We start from the raw sequence: 24,659 nt of genomic DNA on the forward strand, positions 1-24,659 counted from the left end.
TCCCTTCCAGACAGTGAACTCTTCAGTGGTCCAGGACATTCGACCTTGGATCTTCGTGTGATCGTCCTCCAAGGTGAACTTCGGGATGGGCACCAAAGCAAACTGGCCGAGCAGAGGCTGATAGCCAAGTTCAATACCTGTGGAGATGGCCTCAAACGGGACTTTGGGTACATGTCACACTACAGGTGACCCCACTGCACTACACACACACACACAGACACACACACACACACACACACTCGCTCATAACCTCCCCCATTCACACACACACACACAAACAGATGTACACCCAGATAAAGACATGCGCACACAACAGATGCATGCACACACACAGACACAGCCACACACATTTATAGACACACGCCCCTACATACACACACGCAATCCTACAAATACACTCATGTGGGTCCTCTCATGCACAAGATCTCTCTCTCATACACTCACACACTCACATGGTCAGACGTGCAGCCTCTCACAGAGTTATACCCCTTTACACTCACAATCACACACATACACACACGCTCACATGAACGCTCATAACCTCCCCTCAGACACACACACAAATACACACACACACACAGAAATTTGTCGGGTGAATTATCACTTGCAGAATTACATTTTATTTTTCTCAAAAGCTGCACGAATCCATGTTAGATTCTGTAAATCCTTTTTCTCGATCAGAATCAGTCTGAACATTGTGTCACAGACAGTCTCACAGAGGACACCTCACAACTTAAATGCATTAGCTGGGCCGACATGACACTAATTGTTAAAGTTCACTCGAGAATGTAACTTTAAGAATGTTCTGCGATTTACATATGTAAGAACTGAAACCAACAAGTTCATTCTAAAACATGAGAAAATTAAATTAAATATTTAACTGTTTTGTCTTAATTTTCTCATCTTTTAGAATGAACATGTCGGTTTCAGTTCTTTCATATGTAAATCGCAGAACATTCTGAAAGTTACATTCACATTGTAAACTTTTGCTGCAAATTCTGTGTCTTACAATGTTGTAATCCACAACTACCTGATGAAGGAGCAGGGCTCCAAAAGCTAGTGCTTCCAAATAAACCTGTTGAACTATAACCTGGTGTGGTGTAAGGTTTCACTTTCTACACCCCAGTCCAACACCGGCATCTCCAAATCATTATTTGAAAAAAGGGATGTTATGCCAGGCAGCATTTGTGATAATTAACTCGACCATTAATTTCCACATCACTAAACAGAGTGTCGGGTGGAGTTTATTGATTTGGGATATCATTGAAAGGAAAGTTTGAAACATTTCCCGTATAAATCATATGAAGTACAGCCTTCGAATTAGGAATGGTGGATTTAAAGTAATAGAAATGTTTAAAGACCGAGAGGGATCACTTCGCCCATCAGGCCTGTGCCACGTAAATACAGAACCTCCCAACCTACACCCACTTCATAGTATATTACCCGTAACTCTTCAGGTTATAGCACATGAAGGATATAGCCAAGTTCATTTTTAATGATTTGAGTGTTCCTGCATCTACTATCCTTTCAGATTGTGAGTTTCCCGAATATTCCCTGTGAGATTGCTGTCTATCACTTATGTCTAAGCACCTTAGTTATCGAACTCGCCACCGCCTCCCCCCCCCCCTCCCCAGCCAAGCTAAGGAGGTTTTCCCCATCTATTTTATCCATGCATAACATTTGAGTGTTTCTTAAGAAAAATATCCCTCAACCTCCTCTGCTCCAAATGAACAGCTCCAGGCGAACTAGAATTTCGTTATTACTGCTTTGTTCCAGTCTTAGCAGCATCCTCCGAGACTCATTCGAAAATACTTCCATTCTGACAGTAATGAAGTGGTCAGATGAGTGTGTGTGCCCACGAGTATGTCTGCATGGATGTCGTAATTTTTGTTTCAATTGTCATTGTTCTTCTGTTTTGTTTCATTAATGTTAACTGAAATTGTGTAAAGTATCACTTCACCAGCAACTGTGGAAATTACTTGTATTCACGTTAAAATATGATGGAAATAGTGCAAACGGCAATGCGGAGCCATTACAGTCGGGATCATTGTGTCAGGTCAAATCCATTGTCCACACAGACATGATATCCAATGCTATTAAATGCTGGCTTATGGGAAAACTGTAGGCAGAACTATATCAGTATTCAAACAGTTAGTGCAGCCCTGAGAATCTTAATGACCCGTTTCTAATAGTCGTTTCTCGAGTTATTTTAACTGTTCTTGACTTATTTATTAAATTTAAGTTAACATGAAAATTAATGCACACATGTTCCCCAGAAATGCTGACAACAACATCCCGTTTTTCAGCCAAGATCAGCAACATGAATTAAGAAAGTTAAAACAAAATATATTTATTTTACTTAAGACTGACAATACGGTTTTCACAAAGGGCAAAGGAGAAGGTGTGGCGGCGTGCAGAGAGGGTATTCACTGTTCCCTGGAGTGTAATTGCGTTTGTGAACAAGAGGTGCACTTGTGAAGTACATTCAGGATGGTAATGTAGTTATTTCAGTAGACATTGTGCGCACAGAGATCTCCCATGAATCAGCAATGACATGGACAACTGATTTTGTGATGATGTTTGGAGCAAAATAAAATCGAACAATACAGGAAGGACAAGTCCCTTTCAATTCTTTGAAATAATATCAAGGAATGTAATATGTGGACCTGGGGAGGCAGGCGGAACTCTAATTTAAACACACGGGAAAATGTGAGGCACAGATCCACCGTTGGAAATCCAGGTGGTTGGAACTTCTTTCACTGGAGCGTAAGAGTTCGAGAGGTGACCTTGTACAAGTTTGTAAAAGTCATGAGTGGTAAGGAAACTGGCAAATGTCTTTCCATAGGGTGGGAGGTTTCAAGTGTAGAGAACATTTTTTAAGGTGAGAGGAGAAAAGTTTTAAAATGATATCAGCGGCAACTTTTACACAGAGACTGGTTCGAGTGAGGAATTATCTTCCAGAAGAAGAGTTAGATATGAATTCAGTTATAAATTTTAAAAGACTTTTAGTTAAGTCCATGAATACGAGCTGTTTGGGAGGATATGGGCCAATACCGGTGGGATTAGATTAGTTTGGGATTATGATTGCCCATGGACTGTTTCTCAGTGATTTCTCTCCATGACTCCATGAACAGCTATCTATCTGTTTTTTCTCAATTTCATAGAGTGCTGTAGTGATCCTCCAGTGAAATGTTGATTTTTCGCTTGTGACTGAGACTCTGTGAATATTTGTTTTCATGAGAGAAGGGACCAGTTCTCCAAGTTGAACAGCTGAAAATTAATATTTTCTGTAGCATTGCTGCGGAGTAGATTTATTTATGCCGAGGCAGTGGTTATGGTTTGAAGTTGGCTTTCTGGGAAGTGGTCAACAGCGAGACAAAATATCTTTGATCTACTGCAGAGACTCCAGATGCTTCCGGTAAATGAAACTGGAAGCTCGAGAACCATTTCTGAAGTCGGCTTAATTGCTGCCAACTACTGCATCTGGCAGATTAAAGGCAGTATGAATCAACTAAAACAAAATCTAACCAAACAAACTATATTTTCCCGTTTACCCAAAATGGACACATTTCACTTGGCATTTCTTCTTTAACAAGGATGGGTACTCAACACGGCATTCACTGTGTGACAATCAGAAAACAGGAAATTGACTCCATGACAGATCTTTATATTAATTCCGGCTGAAGATCAGCCTAGTTAGTAAACCGTTTGTATTGAGGATTTTTAAAGCTCTTGAATATGACGTTAATGGACCCAAACTCCCACATGGCACTAACATTTGTCATTTTCTCAATGTAAATTGACAAACTTGAATTGGCTTGAACTCGTATAACCTGTTGCACCATTCTCTGATTAATGCATCTCATTAAAACCGAATGGGCCATTTAGACAGAGTGAGCACTGGTGTCGTGTAATGCATAGTTTTCGCTGATTTCTACTCGTTGAAAGTCCCGTGTCATAGATACCAATGCGCGGAGAAATGTTCTTTTTATGACCTACATCCGTGGAAATTATTAATGTAATACTCTGCAACTTGCCAGACACTCCTGATGTACCCAAACAGTTACCTGCAATGGTTTAGATGTTGAGAAATATTTTCTAACTTCTCACCAGCCTGCTCCACTTTATTAGATTCTCTTTCAAAGGTTTACCTGAGTGTTACGTATCACTGTCAATCCACTTTTTATATCTCGGGCACACAGCTTTCCTTTAGAATACATTTTCAAATATCTATCTTGTAGTCGGTGCATGTTAAAAAAAGATACAAGGAGAGAGATTCTGTAATATGGTGAGGTTCTTCTAATCTCCGTGTCCAAACAGTTTAGTGACATACACACACATTCTTAACATATTCATTTTAGACATGCTCGATATTAGCTTGCCTAAACTGAATTTAGAAACGCCAAATACAAATGATATCTTATTTTGTAATTTGAGAGAAACTTGGAGTGGTTGCAGAAATAAAATCACTAATTGTATTGTCTGACAATGGTATTGAACTTCGTTTTAGCTTTTTCTGCTTGTGGTTGAATGTAGAATTAAAGGGAGTTAATTTCCAATTGAATATTCTATACATAATCACTTTGAACACGCTTTATATTCAGTTGCATAAAGTGAATTTAGAAATATCTGGTATGATTTACAAGTTATTTTGTAGTGTGGCAGAGACTTGGAGTGTCCAGAAAAAAGTATGGCCAGTTAAGTATTTGGCTGATAATATCTTCGAACTTTGATTTTAGTTTTATTTACTCGTGAATGCATGTAAAAATACAGAGAGCCAACTTCCAATCGAATTTGTTTTGTTGTTTCAAACAAAATATCTGAAAACTTCATCTGGAAAATACTTCAAGCTGTTAAATTTCACTTTCCCCATTCAAAAAACACTTCCTAGCAGGCTAATCAGCAAAACAATATCCCAAGATGTGTATATTTCCACGTTTACGAATAATCTCGTGTAAATATGAACCTATCTGTAAGGGCTGTGCAAGGTGCTACGAGGATCCAGTCTCAGCCTCCAGCAGGAAACCAACAGGCAGAACCTGTAAACCTGCCCCTTCTGATGATCATATAAATCCGGGTCACTGTGCTTTAGTTCAACACTCCTGGATTTGGTTTGTTTAGAAAACTCTTGACAGAACCGTTTTCCACAAGTTATCAGAATGTTTAAGTCGACAATTTTTCTCAGTTTGTTACTGACGTTCTTATCATGTGAATGTTTTTTGTTCATGTCTCTCTTTGTTACTGTCTCAATGTTAGTCTGCCTCAGAAATGTAAAAGACTTAGGCATCATTGTATCAGCATTAATTCTCATGGGTTCTTTTTTTTCATTTTTAAAGGTGTCCAGTCGGAGATTGTTTTAACTCAACCAGAGGCAGAGAGTGGCCATCCCGGAGCCACCCTGAAACTGACCTATAAAACCAGCGGCTTCGATCTTACCAGTTACTGGATGCACTGGGTCCGACAGGTTCCCGGACAGGGGCTGGAGTGGCTGCTTAATTACAAAAGTTCATCCAGCAGTAACTATGCCCCAGCGATTAAGAATCGATTTACTGCGTCCAAAGACACTTCAAACAATATCTTCGCGTTGGAGATGAAGAGCCTGAAGATCGAAGACATCGCCATATATTACTGTCCAAGATACCCCTGCGAGAGGAACCAGGGCTGGACCCTTTCAAAAAACAGCTCAAGGGGATATTTTACCAATTTCATCGTTAACTGACGGTCAGTACCCGTTTTAAATTCAGTTCAACCAACTGCGATCTGAAGCACACCTCGGGCTGCCTTTTACAACCCTATCATAGAGGAAACATACCATTGAAACTAACAAACTGGGTGATATCATGGGACAATGTTTTTGGAATGTCGTATGTTCTGCTTACTCTTCCACCAATTAAATGCTTGGACATAATGTTAGTTTTAATGTATCTGACAGTTCGGGAAATGTCTGCTAATCGTGTTCTGTAAACCATGCCGTTAATTCTAAACACTATCAGCACTAAATGTCTATTTCTCATGAAAATTGAGACCCAGAGTGTATTACAGAAAATGTACGGGTCGAAATCGCTGTGATACTACAGTGGGTCACAGTGATGTCGATAGTGACATCCTCATACAAAAACCACTGACAAGGGTTTGTCGCAAGTTGGTGATGACTAAAACTGAAGGAGCCAGATAATAATGTGAGACTTAATTTAAATCCCATGCAGGAGTGACGAGTTTGGACGAATTTATAAAATTATTCTACTTTCCTCATTTTTATGGCTACATTAATGCACGCTGAACTTGCAAAAGTATTCCGAGCTTTTAAAATACAATGAATAGAAAAAGCTGAAATATTCCACTAAATAAGTTTTAGAGGAGCCTGGATCACTTCTTTCCAGGAATTGATGAAATTAAATATCTGCATTTTACAGTTTGCAGCACGCCGTAGTATTTGACACAATGTGTCTCACAGTGACATACTGGGGTGACACTGCAATTATGATCAATACTAAAACCCGTCCAGCCCCCATTGTTTGAAACGAGTCAATGTTTCCTTATACAGACTACCTAAACTCACACTTCAGTATTAGTTCTGTGGGGTATTGTGCAATTATCGCTGTTTAAATTGTAAATTTAATTCGCAAAAGTGGTGATTATTATTGTAGCAGTTGGTGATTTTGAGAATCAGCTCATGCGTTACTCTGTGAAGTATAAAACATTATAATAATTTAATAAGAATGATCAGTATCCACTGTACAATGATAACGTGATGAAGATTTATCGGGACTTCATTTTGACAGTGGTTCTGAATATTTAGAATAATGCAGGTTTTTGTTTGTTTTTATGCAAAGTCAGTTATTGTGTGACCCAGTCCAGAGAACGTAACGCAGTGATTATCTTGATTACTGGGGCCAAGGGACCATGGTGACTTCAGGTAAGAATGTGAACTTTCTCAGTGACTTTATTTTTTGCGAACGTTCCATTCATGTGAATAATTCCTGAATTTAAATGAAACTTAGATCCTGTGCTGAGCTTGGTTTGGTTCAGTTTGATTTTTTGTTAAAACTGACAATAGACTTACATTAAGTCTCAGAAAATGACTGAAGTAGTGTTGGCGGATTCAGATGCTCAGTGCATATTTTTTTAAAAACTCAGATGGGCATTCTGTGTGGCTGACTTACTTGAAACACCTAAAGTTTCTCAATCAGTCAGGTATAAGCAAAGTTTAGTAACACCCACTATCTGTGAGTTTTATTATCGACAACAAATGCTAAGAAACTTAAAGATGTTGGAAATATCACTAAACAGGATGATAATATGTTAATTTATTGAATATAATCCCTGGGTGCATAATGCTCTTACCATGATTGCATTTTGTCATTTGATTTGTTAATTTTGTTGATGACAGTATCCAAGCACGTTGGATACTGTCATGGAATCTTCTTGCGGTACTGCATTTCATTCTTTTGATTGGATGCTGAATGTGTTTTATTTGCTTCTGTTGAAAAGTTGATTGGGTTCTGACTTTGCTTTATTTGATTCTGTTGAATTGAGTTGTTCCATCTTGTGGAATTGAACTGCGTTTTCATGCTTTCAGTAATCGGTGTTTTCTATTAGCAAAAAAGATTGTCTCTCTGGATGACTCTCAATTACGAATATCTGTGAAGAGCTTTGTTTGTACTGAATCGTTTCTGCGTTTGTTAAACGCGGGGCAATATTTTTTCTGATTGATTGAAAACACTATATCCGTTTGTAACTATCTGAAGACCAACTTAAGGCAGAAACACGGAAGTGTGAGAAATGAAAAAAAAAACGATGACTTTTTAGAGCTTTTTTTATATACACAATCTCAGTTCTCATTTTAAACTAGTTAAAGTCTGTTTTGAGTAGCCTCATTCAAAATAAAATTTGGGACTAAAATCTTAAGCTACCGAATTCATCAGATTTCATAATTGAGACTAACTTATCATAACATTCAATAATAATGTTTGTCCATTGAACTCATTTTATTTTGACCTTAAGGCGATTAATCAATAGATGTCTTCAGCTGCTCTACTGTGCACTGCACAAGTTTGACATGATTAGAAATACTATATAGGTTGATAACAAATTGACTTGTTGCCGAATATGTTAAAGCTTTAAGCTTTGTTCAATAAGTTATATCAGAACCATGGCAACTGTTATGACTTTTTATTTCTATTTGATTTAATTATTCGCTTGTGTGATGGTGAGCAGTTTTGATGGTTTCCAATTTGGGATATTTGTTGTGAGATTACATTATGTTCCTGGTTCTGTTGAAAATGCTTGTAAAGAGACAGTTTTGCTGCAAACACATCATTGATCCTCAGTGTTGTGATTTGGTAATCGTTGTTCAGTTGAGGAGAGAATGTGCTTAGGTAAAATTAAGCTAATATATTGTTGAAGCTGTTTTTGATTTCTACATTGCTTTAGAAATGTTTGCATGGTTGTTGATAGTGAACTGCTCCAGTTTCCTCATTCAATGCAATCAGCATTGGAGTTGAACTTTCATTGAACCTTATATTAAGTGAAAGGCCAATCGCAAAGGATTTGGAAATGAAGGGAAACCAGATACGTTAGGGCGCGGGTTTTATTTGAAAGTAACAATTGAGGACTGGTCTAATCCAAACCTTAAATTCAAAACTCAGAACGCAATTTTCTACTTAAATCACAAAGCCTGTCTTGAAACCGTTTACAAGTCACAAGAAATATAAATAGAATTTCAAAAATATAATGTTCTAATTTTCTTGCGATTGAGCAAAAATGCCATTACTGTGATATCATTAATCAAGAATTACCTTTCAATTCCGCTGTACCCGACACAAAAGTTTCCTGGCTGGAAGAGATCGTTGGAAAAGACGATTAAGAAATTCTGCTCCAAATATTTCGATGCAGAACAAATTGATTTCACTGAATTGATCAGTTTTTCAGTTTAACTTGAAATGATTAATTCTTATACATCTGATTAAATTAGATTTACAGGATTAAAAAAGGTAACATTAACTGAGTGATTTAATCCATGCCATGCTTTAGATGTTCCCGATCCATGTGTTTTAAGTAAATAGATACATTTTACAACAATATATCAACTGAAGAGTCATTCATTAGGAAACAGCTGCTATAGTCGATTATGTCACCAAGTCTAGATTTCGAATCAGTTAAAATAATCCATCATCAACTCACCATGGGAATAAATAATGCAAAATCGGAGATTTTAAATATTCCCTTCGGCCCAACAAGTCCAAACCTGCGCTGAGCAACCACCCAGACACGTTCCCCGACATTAACCCCTAACAGTATGGACAATTCAGCTTATCCATATCGCCGAACCTGCACATCTTTGGACTGTGGGAGGAAACCGGAGCATCCACAGGAATGTCACCCAGACACTGGGAGAATGTGCAAACTCCATGCAGACAGATGCCCGAGGCGGGAGTTGAATCTGGATGCACTGGCACTGTGAGGCAATAGTGCGAACCACTGAGCCACCGTGCCACCCCCTTAATGTGCCTGTCCATGCTTTCCGACAGTTGCAGAATTCACAAATTTAGAGAAGACAGGAACTGGAGGGTAGTAGAGCACATTGTTTATTTAGGCACTGAGAATAGAGTAAGATTCATTTCAATTAACATACTGGCGCGATCTTTGGAATGTAGCAATCTGATTGCTCGCATTAGTTAAGTGTTGATGACCATTTATTTCGACATCAGTTAAAGCGGGGAATGCAGACAGAAACTGTTTTCAATTCATACATTTTTTTTAAAAATCGTTGTTTAGAAAGAGGAATCAAGGAAAATAACTTGCCATTGCTAAGCACATCTGAGAGTAAATACTTGCCCTAATGTATCCAACAGACATGCATTCACACAATGGAATGCAGTATTGGTTTTGAGCAGTGCGTGCAACATTTCCAAAGTTCAAGAAATATTTTAAGAATATGCAGAAATAATTTAGAGAATATTCTATTTCCGCCGGAACTGTGCTTCTATTGGTGAAATGGTACACCACAATAATTTTCTTATTTACAATCACGATTAAGTTTATGAAATCAGTAGGTAATCTTACTTCACTGTGAAAACGTTCTGAGAAGCATTGATGCTTTCTCTCTGGCTAGTCCCTATTATGAAAGATAAATTACAGTGAATACATTTGATGTGACGAATTGAGCAGATATATCTTCTCAGATCAAGACTGTTGTACAGTGTGTTCCCGTGTTATCTCGATCGAGTTGTCAGCTGTTCCTGACCAGTTGTAAATCGACTGGTTCGGACACCTGAATCTCAGACAGTTCAATTTCATGTGGTGCTTCAAAACACTTTTGTCTGCCAGATATTAGGCACCACAGAATTGAGAGACCTGACTGAATTGTTACAATCAGAATAAACACTTCAGTAACAAAAGTCATATTGTAAGACCCCTGAAGTCAGTTGTTAACAATGAACGATATATCATTCAGTGAGACACAGAGAAATATGCTGCATAATTTCTTTGTGCCTCTCTTGTCAGTGACACATTTAGTGGCGCAATGTAGAATAAAATTATTAAGAACTTATTGTCAGCATGTAATGTTACTGGCAAAGGTGATGTTACACTTCAAAAACTTCTAATCTATTTCAACCTAAGCAGATCATCTGGTGCAGCAACATACACAAGGTTAAGGGGAAGGGAGTTCTCAGTTGAAATCCAGTGACAGTAAATTTATGCCAGCGCAAATCCTAGTTTTATTCCTCTACAGTTCCCACAGAGCTTGAACAACTCGGAATTGCTATCAAAGCATTCTTGGATAATTTTTGAAATGCTACTTTCATCGTGTAAGCATTTTATAACAATCCCTGGTTGCTGAAATCCTTGGTTAATTATTAACAAATTTGTGCACTCTCAAACCGGTGGTCTGTGTTGTCGGAGATTATGTTCAGATCTGGTATAATGTAGTGGTAGTGTCTCTGACTCTGAGACAGATGGTTTGTGTACATTTACAACCTGTTAGAGAGGAATGTAATACCATGTCTTATTCGGTTAATTGGGGGGAAAACACATTGACTTCTTTGAGTACTGTTGGAAGTCCACTCACAGAGGCCTGTGAAATCGATTTAATCGCTGTCCAGACTTGGGCCTCAGGTATTAGACAGAAGTTTGGCGGTTTGCAGCCTTTTTCAAATCAATATTTGTTCACACGCTTTTGGGAATTGTTAGCTGGGTGAATAGTGTAACTCGAGGAGAAAGTGAGGGCTGCAAATGCTGGAGATCAGAGCTGAAAATGTGTTGCTGGAAAAGCGCAGCAGGTCAGGCAGCATCCAAGGAACAGGCGAATCGACGTTACGGGCACAAGCCCTTCCTCAGGAATCTCCTGAAATCCTCAAAGAAATCCGGGATTTTGACTTGCTGTTCTATCAATACCATTTATAACTAACCCACAATTAATTATTCCCAAAGCATATTTGATGACATTAAGTTGGAGCAGTTTTCGTTTGTATCAAACCATTACTGTGAGTGAATTTGACTGTTCAGTCCGGTGGGATTTTGGTTGAATCCAACACTTTGGTGGTAGCTTTTCAACTAGTCTTCAACTGATATCTCAGATCATCCAGTACATCTTCTTATAATGCTTTTCCAACAGAAGTTAGGTAAACTTAATCACCGTCTAACTCAATAGGAATGAGTTCTCGTTCGAGAAAATATGAAAACAATTTGCTGAAGGCGGAACACTGCACTTGAAATGATCAGCTTCCTTTCTCTGCACAGGAACTGCCAGACCTGCAGCTTTTCTTCAGAGAATTCTGTTTTTTCTTTCGGATTTCTAGCATTCACAGTTTGTTGTTTCATTTAAAAAAAGAAGTCCTTTATATGAAACAAGTTGTTCAGAGAGAAAATATATTTTACCAAATTGTGAATTGTATGAAATATTTAATACCAGGTCATCGTTGAAAGTGAGTGATCTCATGTAGAGCCATAATTTCAGAAGAAACAGTATGATGAAGGAACAACCTCTTCCAGAGGGCAATGGCTGCTGTATAGAATTATAGAATCTCTACAGTGTAGAAACAGGCCATTTGTCCCAACAAGTCCATACCTACCCTTTGAAGAGTAACCCACCCAGACCCATTCCCCTACCCTATAGACCATACATTTAACGCTAATGAATACATCTAAATTACATATCCCTGAACACCACGTGCAATTTAGCATGGCCAATTCACCTGACCTTCGCATCTTTGGAGTGTACTTCGGCGGGAGTTATTCTGACCACTCAAATAGAGAATGTCGATGCTCCTGTTCCAAATAATCAACAGGAATATTTAAAGAATATTTTCAACAATTCATTCGTTGAAATATTTTAGTAAAAAGTGTTCAGCATCTTTGCTAGCTGAATTCATGATACAATGATAGGAAGGTATGATCAGGAGTAAAACACTCAGCCCCTCGAGCTATTCCACCACTCACTTAAAACATGGTACATCTGCGAGACAACCTTTGACTAAAACTCTTTAACACATCTGATTAACAAGCAATAACTATCCCCGATTTAATGATTCAACTGCACATAACAGAGGGAGACACCATTTCTGAAAGGCATTTGTGTAAGTATGTAATATGACACAAAGAGGTTGTAATTAATTGCTCGTGAAAATAAGTTTTAAGTTTCTGACAATTTCCAACTCAATCATCCCAATCGTCAGATTCCTTTAATTTAACCTTATTTTTCTTTATTCCAGGGAAGTATAATGTATGATTGCCGTGCTAAAAATGAGGAAAGCCTCTTGCCCATTAAATGATTAAGAAGTAGTTCACTGGAAATACAATTAAACGACACACAACGAAACTATTAAGCACGTCGTCTTTGTGTGGACACGCAAGCGCCAGAATAATCTTCATTTTTTCTAGTAGTTATTTGCATCTGTAGATAGGCATGGAAATGTTAGGCATTCTACATCTCCTTGAGCGATCAGTCGACTTTGGCCTCCATGACTTTCTGACATTTGTGTGGTATTAACATTTTCACAGCTCTGTCAGGAAGTGAGTTCCATAGCTGTGATACAGAAAGAGTGAAGGGGCAATGAAAGAATTGCAAGTCAAAATGTCGTAATGTTTGGAGGAACAGTCAACAGTCTTACCCACACGCGATAAGATTGAACCCTTTTGTGTACTGTTCAACTAAAGAATGAACCTTTGGTTTTATCTGTCACAGAAACGTTTTGAGGTCAAAACATCAAATGATTTCAAGAAGGTGATAGTTTTTTCAAGCGTTGAAGGAAACAATATATATGTGGGGGAAAAAGTTGAACCGTGCACAATATTGGTTGAAAATTGTGAAACCATTGAATGGGGCATGGTTGTTAAGTTTTCACATAACATCAAAATTGGTTCTATAATTGACAATAAAGGTTATCTAAAAGTACAACGAGATCATGATCAGCTGGGCCAATGGGCAGAGGAGGGGCAGATAGAGTTCAGTTTCAACTGAATATGACTCATTGCATTTTGGGGACAGAAATCAGGAAACAACTTAAAGTGAATGGTAGTGCACTGGGTCGTGATGTCGAACAGAAGCACCTGGGGATTCAGATACATAGATTCGTACAGAGTTAATGATATGGCAATGGGTAGTTTTGTCGAACAGAGGGACCTGAGGGATCAGATACATATATTGTTGAAAGTGGTGTCTCAAGGAGCTGGCGTGTTGAAGAATGTGTTTGCAAAATGTGTTCTCATTGCACAGAGCATTGAGTATAAAGGTTGGGAGTTTGTGTTGCAACTGTACCTGACATTGGAATGAACTGCCGGAGGAAGTGGCAAATGCATATCCAGTTACAAAATTTCCAAGACATTTCGACAGGTAAAGGAACTGAATAGATCTGGATAAATATGGGCCAAATGCCGGCTAATAGAATTTGCTTAATTTGGGAACCCTGGTTGTCATGGACGAGCTGGGCCGAACGGCCTGTTTCTGTGTTGTATGACTCTCTAAATCTCTGACTTTATGGTGGAGTAGGCTGAAAGTTGGAAGCTAGTGATCTAGTGAGGAGGTAGGTTGGTGATGTGGTAGATTTTGAGCTGATAGGCCGTGAGGTGTTGGGTGGCTGCTGGGTGAGCTTGCATGCACCTAGTCTGGCAGGGTGGCATCAAAGCAAATCATAATGGTCACAAGGAAATAACTTGGTCACATTGTGCTTGGTAGGTGAGGGGTCGTTGGAGCAGCAATGCAGAGTGTCTCCCTTGTGCCAAGATGGTTAGTTGAGTGGCCAGCAGGCTGCAGGGCTGGTTAGTTGAGAGCTGGGGAGGGTGCGGGGCTGGTTAGTTGGAGGTGGGCAGGGTGCCAGGCCAATTTGTTGAGAGGTCAACAGGGTGTAGGGCTGGTCAGTTGTGAGGTGGGGAGTGAGTCATGTTGGTTAGTTGAGTGGTAAACAGGGTGTCAGACTGGTCATTTCAGACATTGGCAAGACGGCAGACTGGTTAGTCGAAAGGTTGGCAGAGTGTCGGACTGGCTAGTTGCGAGATGTGCATTGTGTCGGACTGATTAGCTGAGAGGTGGGCAGGCTGCCGGGCTGGTTAGTTGAGAGGTGGGCAGGATGTCGGGAAGTTTAGTTGATCGGCTTAGCAGAGTGCTGGGCTGTTTCGAGGACAGAAGGTTACTGTACTGATGTGTCAAGTGGATATGATGTCAAAATGTAAAGCTCGGAGTGTGGCGAAGGGCTGATGGGAACAGAGCTAGGATGCAATGTGCACAGGTTGACTTGGGTAAAATGAGAGGTCAGTGGTGAAGGTCTGAGGTCATATCTGGGGGAGTGGCATCCTGTCAGGGGTTGTGAAAAGTCTGATGTCAGGACTAGATTCACCAAGGACCAGGTGCAGTGTAGCAGGAGTGGAATTGAGTGAAAGGAATCGAGATTACATTGTTGTCCGGAATATGGATTGCCTTGAATGTGTGTTATCTCTTGCGATGAGGGTCATGTGTTCCGAGGGTGAATGAGCGTGTAACAGTGTAGGGGTTGTCAATATTAGTGGAAATTTAGGTTGAGAGAGAGAGTCAGAGCGGTGGTTAGTCTGAGAGATTAGAGTTTTACCATGAACTGCTTGTAAGTTTAATAGCTATTGAAGTAAAAGAGTACTTGTTCATTTCTCGAATCATATTGACATAAATGCTCAGTTCAGCTAGCTGTCACACTCCAAAGTCTCTGAACCTTAATGGTACTCTATGTTTCAGAGGCCTCCAGAATTCAGATAATTGTCAAGTCGATTATTGAGCTTCCAGATAATTGGCATGATATCAGCTGTGATAGACATTCTCTCAGTCCCAGTGCCCTGCAACTGCCTTCTTCACAGAGAGGTGATTCTGACTGACATTGATAAGCGAGGAAGGGATATTGGACTCGAAACGTTCACTCTGCTTTCTCTCCACTGATGCTGCCAGTTGTTGGGTTTCTTGAGCAACTTCGGTTTTTATTTCCAATTCCAACTTCCACGTTTTCTTGGTTTGGATTTTGTGAAACGACTATGCTCGTCACCTGCAATCCAATGAAAGTGTTAGTTGGTGAGATTTTCTAACAGTTACTTTTCGTGGGATCAGTGTGTTCTTATTTCTAAGTTATATCGTAATGGTCAAGTTCAAGGGCATGTTTCTGACGAGGGAACCAATAGATCATGATCACCGACTGATTGGAAACAAAAATAAACTTAAGGTATGCTGAAGATTTTAACAGGAACACACTGGCATACATTTACAGCTGAGGAAACATTTAGGTAACCAATAAGGTCGAATTAACAGAAAGTAACTTGCTCAATTGATCATTCTATCCTAGAGACTGTATCTACCCCCACACTTTATGGACTTGTCTCCTCCTGTCAGCAACACAACGCCGACGGTTCTGTGATCTTTGGTTGTTTGGCCATGGACTATTCCCCTGACGTTACCAAAGTGACGTGGAAGAAAGGTGGGCAGCCAATCACGACTGCACTGAAGACTTATCCATCCGTGAGAAACAAGAAGGGAACTTACACCCTGAGCAGCCAGTTAACCCTGCCTGAGTCAGAAGCGGATTGCAGCAAAATCTTCTGTGAGGTTCAACACAGCGGGTCAAAGCAGAGCACTGGAATGCCATGTAAGTCTTGTGGAAACTGAGGTGAACAGTACATCTGTGGTTAACATGAATAGGGCATTAGTTATAATACATTTGACATAGCCATAGAGATATACAGCACAGGAAAAGATCATTCGGCCCATTCAGTCCAAGCCAATCAATAACAGTTCCCTAACTATTCCAGTTCAATGTGTCCGCAATTGATCCATTGCTTTGTGTGACTTGGCATTTCTTATATACATCTAAATATTTCTCACATATTATGCGGGGCTCAGCCTCGACATGACTTACTGGCACTGAGCTACAGATTCACACCCTCTGTGTGATTTTGTTTTCCCCGTTATCCTCCTGTCCTGACCTTAACTCTATGCCCTTGAGACATTGCTCCATCCATTAAGGGAAAATGATTTGTTCTGTTTACTCTGTGTATGTCTACCATAATTCCACACATCACAATCATCTTCTCTCTCAATCATCTCTGCTCCAAGAAAAACCCCAGTTTGGTGAATCACATTTCATAATTAAAAACTTCAAGCCCACGATAAATCCTGGAATATCTCAACAATGCTGCCTTCTGTCTAATCACATTCCTTCCATAACATGCAGTCCTATACTACGCACGATGCTTCATGTCTGGCTTAACCAGTATTTCATTAATTTCCAGTATCATCTCCCAACACCTAATGTAAATGTCTTGGCTCATAAAAGCAAATACTATTCACACATTCTTAGTCTTTTTATCCCCCTGCCACATTACTATGAGGGATCGATGGGCATGAAATCCTTTTCAGGGTTCCACCATTCAAAACATAATACCTCTTAGTTTCTTCTGACCAAGTGCATCACCTTAGACTTTTCCAGAATGATTTCAATTTGCCTTTTCTCAGCACAAGTGGCCAACCCTTCTGTATCTTGCTGCAATCTAAAGCTATCATGTTCAGAACCTGCCAACACGGCAATTTTCACTTCATCTGTGAACTTACTAGCCAAATCTCCTGCAGTATATTCTAAATCACTTTTACATAATAGAGACATCAATAAATCAACACTGAATCCTGCAGAACACCATTAGACATATCCTTGCAGCCACACAAACATCCTACGGCCATTATCCTCTGCACTCCGCCACTCAGCTACCTCAGGATTCAATTCGTCAAATTGACTTGATCTCACCTGGCTCTGATCTTGACTATCATCTGGACATCGACTTATTCCTGCGAAAACTACCATCGAATTGCTCAGACATGACTTCCTCTCAATAAATTCGTGCTGAGAATTGTTGATTACTCTTCCAGATGAAGGTTAATTCCCCTCTCCATAGTTACAATGTGTTCCCTACTACTGAGTCTAGCTTGAGCCGAGCCTGTGGTTTCATTGTTTTTCCCTTCATCCGTCCTGCATAACAATACCACATTGGCAGTTTTGCCATATACCCTGTGGCCAGGAATTATAAATTATTCCCAGCGACCCACTATTTCATCCTTCACCTGGCATACATTTTATCGGCCCTGGAAATACAACTATTTTTCATCCAGCAAGACAGCACATCACATCATCTATCCTAAATCCTGAACAAAACATCACAACACTTCTCCATGTTTTCGATACCCACATATTCCCTCACACTGGTGAACATCAACAATCTTTACCCCGCTTCTACATCATTTCCTGCCTCGCTTGAAGGCATTATATTTTGAATATTGAACTGCCACTCCTCCCCCTCTCTCAACATGTCTCCATGATATCAACACGTCCTTCTTTATGCCGTTAACTCATCTGCCTTGTTTATCATGCTCCTTTCATTGAAATGAATACCATCCAACATTACGATCTCACCCTCTGATTTAACTGGCCTATCATTTCTGTGCCTTCTTGACTTCCTTGCTGTGACCTCTAATTTTAGCATTACATTGTCATTATCACATCGTCCTGCTAATTGTACTGTGTTGATCTCAGCTTTTATAACACTCTGCATAATTATGATACTTGTAATAATAAGGTTAGTATCTATTAGCCATAAAAAAACTTTGTTATAATAGAACTGAATGTTTTTGTTATCAAAGTTGTCAGATAATTTATGCAATGTTTTTCATAAAGGCCCATTTCTCCAGCCAACTCTTCTTCTCACCGTGAGTCCCAGTGAAGAAATCGCAAGCAGCAAGTTTGCAACTATCATTTGTTCAATCCTTGATTTCCATCCGAAGGAAATCTCCGTGACATGGTTGAAAAATGGCCAATCCGTGGATTCTGTTGTCTTCACGTCTCCTGTGTGTGAGGCGGATGGGAACTTCTCGGTGATGAGTCGGCTGACAGTCCCTTATGGTGAATGGTTCAACAGCGCAGTCTATACCTGCCAGGTCACTCATGGAGAGAACACTCAAAATCAAAACATCACCACACCCCAGGGTAAGACATACATACGAGAGAACGAGAAATCATGTTGAACTCCAATGTGAATCAGATACACACATTGATCAAATTTAGTGAACAGCACTAAGGTGTACAGCATCCCATTCACAAACGTGTCATGTATTTCAGTTTGAGTGTTACATTGGCATTGCTCATAATTCAACATTATGTCAAATCAGAAAAGCACGTTTCCCTCTATATTGAAGGCATATAGACAGTGAGCTGGATTAACAGTCTTTTTTTTAAATAAGTTTATTGGCTGACCACATTTGGAGAGGCAGAGTGCCGAATCCATACCTGGTGACTTGCTGAAGGAAAAAGGGGTTGGGGTGGGGGAGGGGTGGTGTCTCTTGTGGGGGCCGCGGTGCATGGTCAGAGAGGTATTTCTTTGAAACATAGAACATGCTGAGAGGCCGAGATTGGCTGAACGTGGAAAAAATGCTTTGGCCAGTAGGCTAGAGGAGGACATGAGGGCATATCCTCGGAGTCAAAGGGTGCACCATTTGGCACTGAGATGGGGAAGAATTTCTTCAGCCAGAGGGTGGTGCATGTGTGGAATTCATTGCTGCAGAGGGTTATGGAGGCCAAGTCATTGACTGTATTTAAGGTGGCGATAGATCGTTTAGTGCATGGAGAAGGCTGGAGAATGGGGTAGAAGAACATACCAGCCATGATCGCATGGCAGGGCAGACTCGATTGGCCGAACTGCCTCATTCTGCACCTTTATCTTACTATCTTGTGGTCTCAAAATGACATGGTAAAATGTGCAGCCACCCTTTTTTCAAAATAGATCAAAATGTGTTCAGTGCTTCATTTCCAGTTCAGGAATGACCTGTTGTCCTTGGGCATTGTACGTCATAGATTTTATCTGGTACTGAGCTCTTCAACGTCATTCATGGGACCAGGCCGCAGACCAAGTTGGCATCACATTTGATTAATCTGGATAAACATGACCTAATTGAGCCTCTTTAAGATACTCTCTGCAATTAGTGGATGTGACAGGAGAAGACATTCTAGTGGTAAGGCTACAGTATGGATGAACGATCTAGGAATTTGAGTCAGGCTGATTGAGCCCAGGTGAGGATGGAAATGTTCATGCAGTGAGCAGTGGAAGTCTGAATAATACTCGCCTGTCCATCAATTTGGTAGAATAATTTAAGACACTCGTATTTGTTTAGTCTTTGTTCTACTAAGGAATTCACTGTTTTGTTTTTAGATCTACTCCAAATTTGACAGGAGTAATAATATCTCATGGTATGTTTTAGAGAATGATCACACACCAATAATGTCAATTATTTTCAATAACGTGAAACATATTGAATAGAATTTCTGTGACTGATCACTGCCCCGTAACACCTTATATCCTCTGCAAATACATGAGAAAAAAGACAATAATTATGATTGATTACAGTTTGCCCAAAATTGGGGATGTAATTTGGCATTCAGAATGCACAGCAGCATTTGCAAGTAAGTTTCATGAACATAGAAATGAAGTCGGTATATTCAGATTACTCTTGTCACAAGTATCAATGGATGGTCGTAAGTGAGAGAAGAACTCTGGAAGGAAGGTAATTCCATGTGTTACGCCATGGTATCTTTGATTTTACTTTTTCTCAGGTTTCACCTCTTACAAAGCCAGTGTTCTTTATGAATGATTACACGGGGCATGTTATAGATAATAACAAATGTTTTCACAAATCAAAATATATAAACAACAGGAACAATCATTTCAGCAATTGTTGGAAGCTGCCATTTCAAAGTGGTTTCTTTACGTCATGTGGGAGTATCCTGAAGACTCAGTGTTTTGATTCTAAAGAGGTATTTTTCATTGATTTGATTTTTGTTTCATAGGAGTTAATGAGTGCCACGATTACACAGTTAAAATTCTACCACCGCCAGTAGAACAGGTCTTACTGGAGGCGACGGTGACATTAACCTGTGTTGTGTCCAATCTTCCTTCTGGAGTCAATGTCACCTGGATACAAGAAAAGAAGACTCTGAAATCAGAGATTGCTAACCAGCCTGGAGAAGATCCCGACAGCGTGATCAGCAAATTGAGCATTTCTCCTCAAACCTGGCTGAGTCACGATAGTTTTGAATGTGTGGTAAAACATCCGGATCTACCGACTCCTCTGAGAGACTCCATCCGCAAGGGGAATGGTGAGCGGTGAGATGAAAGAACAAAGTATTCCATGTGTAATCTAGATCCAGTTACATACATGGCATGCTTAGATTGGCTCCAAATAACGTTGGGACCATGAAAGATGTGTCTGATGGCAGGATAGCTAATTATCTGATTGAGAACAGAATGGACCAAAGGTTGATCTTTTATGATTATAAGTCAAATAAAGTGGGAAGAAACCTGGTTTGTGTTTTTAACATCAGCAATGAGAAATGTACAGGATGTCTTAGTTGTGAGTTAGAAAGATGGAGTCGACTTTCGAATTAAACTCTTTACTCTTAATGAACAGAATGGATACCATTCTGCTGGTTTAGAAAATGAGAGTGTATAAAGCCCAACTTTAAAAACAAAACTGGCATATTTTAATATGTAGTGAAATTGCAATGTTGATTCTGGATTTTTATAGTTGATTTAGATTTGTTTCAAATATTCTGCAGGAGAAAAGCTACTGGAGCCATCAGTATCTATCCTACTGCCACCCACAGAAGACGTTTCCGCTCAGAGGTTTCTCTCCCTCACCTGTTTAGTGAGAGGCTTCTACCCCCGAGAGATCTTCATCAAATGTACAAACAATGACAAGCCAGTGAATCCCAGTAACTACAAGAACACCGAGGTGATGGCGGAGAGCGAGAACACCTCCTTCTTCATATACAGCCTGTTATCCATTACAGCGGAGGAGTGGGCCAGCGGTGTTTCATATTCCTGTGTGGTGGGACATGAAGCGATTCCACTGAAGATCATCAACAGAACAGTCGATAAATCCAGCGGTAAACCGAGTTTTGTGAACATTTCCCTTGCACTGATGGACACTATTAATTCATGTCAATAAATAACTCAAAGTTGCTTTTAATAATTCAACAAAAGTAATAAAGCTTTTTCCTCAAATTGTGATTTAAATATACAACCGTTTAATTAATTGTGTTTCCCACTTTTACTTATATTCCACCTGTAAAGTTAAATTGGATTATTAACAGGTCTCGGACTCGTGTCTTGTGCAGTTAATGTCCCCTGCTCAGGAAAACTTAGGATCAGAGGCAAAGTAAAGCTCACTCAATGCCGGATTCTGCAAAGTACCTTAACCATCTTAAATTCCATTTAAACGAAATCTGAAAATGCCCAATTTCTCTCAAGTAAAGACCATGAACTTTGAACTTTGTTTTCTTGATTCCCCGATTGAACATTCTCAAAAAATTCATGTCGGCTTTAAACTGACACAATGCAACAATTGCAAACGCAATCTTAAGAGACATTTGGAATTAGTTTTGATTGGAAAATGCTAATCGTAAACAGTGCAGAGTAAGTTGAATATAACCCTTGTTTCTGTGGAATGAGGGATCTTGTACCAGTGCAGTGGTTGACAGAATGCATCTTAATTTCCACACCAAAGAGACCCGAAAGGAAGGTTATTGTTGTTGAGCCGAGGTAGGGGGAGAGGGGAATTATTAATGGTTTGTACTCTTACTCACTCTGCAGAGTTTTCCAGACAGAAGTCCTCTGTAATGTAACCCAGTTGCTGACAGTAACAGTCAGCTAGTTGTTTGCTGTCCGAAGATCCATGTTTCAATGTAAAATAATACCTTTGTGTGTGCCGAATTCGATTGACCCTATTAATCGTTTGTTAACATTGACTCCCTTTAGTCCAAAACTGGTATTTACATCATCCCAGTTTGTAGTCCATAGTTTTGTCTCAGTTTTCTGGAGCACATGTGATAAATTCTGGTCTTCGAACATCTGACATAATTTTGCTTCACGTACAGAACATTTGTAGATATTTTGTAATCAACATGTTCAGAAATGCAATTCTGCATATCTGGAGTCGTGGGGATTTGAGCTCAGGTCTCTTGTCTCAGAGACAGAAATTATTTCGCTGTAACAAAAGAGTTGCTCACATCGAGGGCCGAAGGGCCTGTTCTGCGCTGTATTGTTCTATGTCCTAAAGCATCTATCTCTCCACGATGATCAGAAATGTTCCTGACAACAGCAGGCTCAGATACAAATGTTGACAATCCATAAAAACTGGAACAATAATACAAATTACAGTCTAGTATAAGAGCTGAAACAGATGCAGAGAAATGCTCACAAATACACACGTAAAAACACATACACAGGCTCTCACCTAAAGACACATGCTTATGCACACACATAAACCTGCACACAGATGAACTGTCACACACTCTTACATACACAGAGCCACACATGCAAATGGTACTTGAACACTCATCTAAGCTCCCACAAAAACGCACATGCACAGAAAGAATAGCACGTGCACAAGTGAACAAGGATATCCACACATAATTACGAAAAGCATAGACGCAAATTAATACACAAATGGACATGACTGCATTTCTATTCATGCAGCATAATGCTGACAGACATACATTCATACGCACAAAGATACAACATCTGAAAAATGTCCTCCCACATGTCCACTCACACAGGCACATATGAGCACAGGGTTAGACATTAATATTATTATTTTTTTAATTTCCATAATCACAAACATATAATTGCAGAGGCAGCTTAATTTATATTTAAACCACTTTGATCAGCACTTATACATGGTCACACACACACATAAATTCAGAGTCTCACGTGCAGACGCGCAAGTAATGGGGCGTTTATTAAACAAGGAGAATGGCACAAGCGTCAGCAAACATCCACACATAATAACACAAACAAGCACATCAGGCAATGGTTTAGGATAGATTGCCACACAAACAGAGATCATCACGCAAAGATAAACATCCACCAAACATGACGTTGCTTGCTCACATTTATTGAGCACAAACATGAAAATAACCTAATGTAGGTAGGATCTGAAATAGACAGACTCTACTGTCTCTTGGTAGGATGGCACTAACGAAAACTAGACACGCACAAGGACATTAAATGATAAACATAGGCGTCAACGAAGTGCATTTTAGCATGATGATGCTTACACATTGTGAAGGGAACAAGATTTACATACAAAATACACGTGAGCACATCAGCAATAAAGAATATGAGTATGTTTATTCATGCACATACTCCAAAATGGGCAAGTGCAAAGTAAGAGACACGCATTACCACATCCACAAACACAAGGAAAACATCAAGCAGTAGAAAAAATAAATTAAGAGAGACATGGACAAAAACGTATTCCTAAATATGCAGATCCGACAAACAAAAATATGAAGCAATGTTTTTACTGTGGATGAAATTTATATTCATGATTTGCCAAGCAATTGGTCACCAATATATCATGAAGATGAGAACCATACTTGAACCTTTATCCAGTGATGGACAAAATTTTGAACTAAACTGTGGTCACAGCCCATATTTAAAGTATAACGATAAAATTAAAATATTTGTTCTCAGTAAATATTCATCAAATGATAATATTCTTCAATAATAGATTAAAAGGCGAAGTAATTCGATGTTTTCTGGCACGGATAGTAAGGAAACATGTGCAGTTAGTATTAGTAATTACTTGCTAAGAGTCAGTAATGCATTAATACATGCAGATAGAGAGTCAAACCTGAGAAACACCTGACTGCCGAAAAAAGATGTAACGGTCTCTAATTACAATACGTAGGTGGAGATAGATCAGTCAGGATCAATAAACAATCTGAATACGTTCTCTCGGCTTTATATTCATAGATTCAATAGATCGCACTTGGATTGAAGACTATGAAGATGATAATAGCAACATCTGGACAACTGCTTCCACATTCATCACCCTGTTCTTCCTGAGTATTTTCTACAGTGCTGCCGTCACTCTGGTGAAGGTGAGAGTAATCAAATATTTCACACAGCAAGGAGCCAAAGATGTTTTGTGAAATATCAAAGTGTGCCACTGAATACAACTGAGAACCTGAATGCATCTGATCATAAACATCTGCGTCATGAATTTATCTCTCTTTTCCAGGTTTAGTGAATGAGTTGTGGACACCGTAGATTTTCCTCATCTGTTTATCAAAGCTTCTGAATTCCCAATCTACAATCTGTCCTGT

General features: G+C 39.5%; 1 gene segment (V, D, J or C); it reads left to right on the forward strand.

The window, feature by feature from the left end:
- The first annotated feature begins 5,159 nt into the window (after positions 1-5,159).
- LOC122545719 (Ig heavy chain C region-like) lies at positions 5,160-21,496 on the forward strand. The segment is given in 10 exon segments: positions 5,160-5,208; positions 5,337-5,660; positions 6,630-6,690; positions 6,873-6,916; positions 8,218-8,225; positions 15,800-16,106; positions 17,434-17,441; positions 18,188-18,482; positions 20,340-20,645; positions 21,105-21,496. Coding segments are annotated over 10 exon segments (1,794 nt in total).
- The last annotated feature ends 3,163 nt before the right edge of the window (positions 21,497-24,659 follow it).

Source organism: Chiloscyllium plagiosum, unplaced genomic scaffold (genome assembly GCF_037043375.1).
Source record: "Chiloscyllium plagiosum isolate Xiang-an unplaced genomic scaffold, Cpla_swu_hap1 HiC_scaffold_42, whole genome shotgun sequence".
NCBI classification, from domain to species: Eukaryota; Metazoa; Chordata; class Chondrichthyes; order Orectolobiformes; family Hemiscylliidae; genus Chiloscyllium; species Chiloscyllium plagiosum.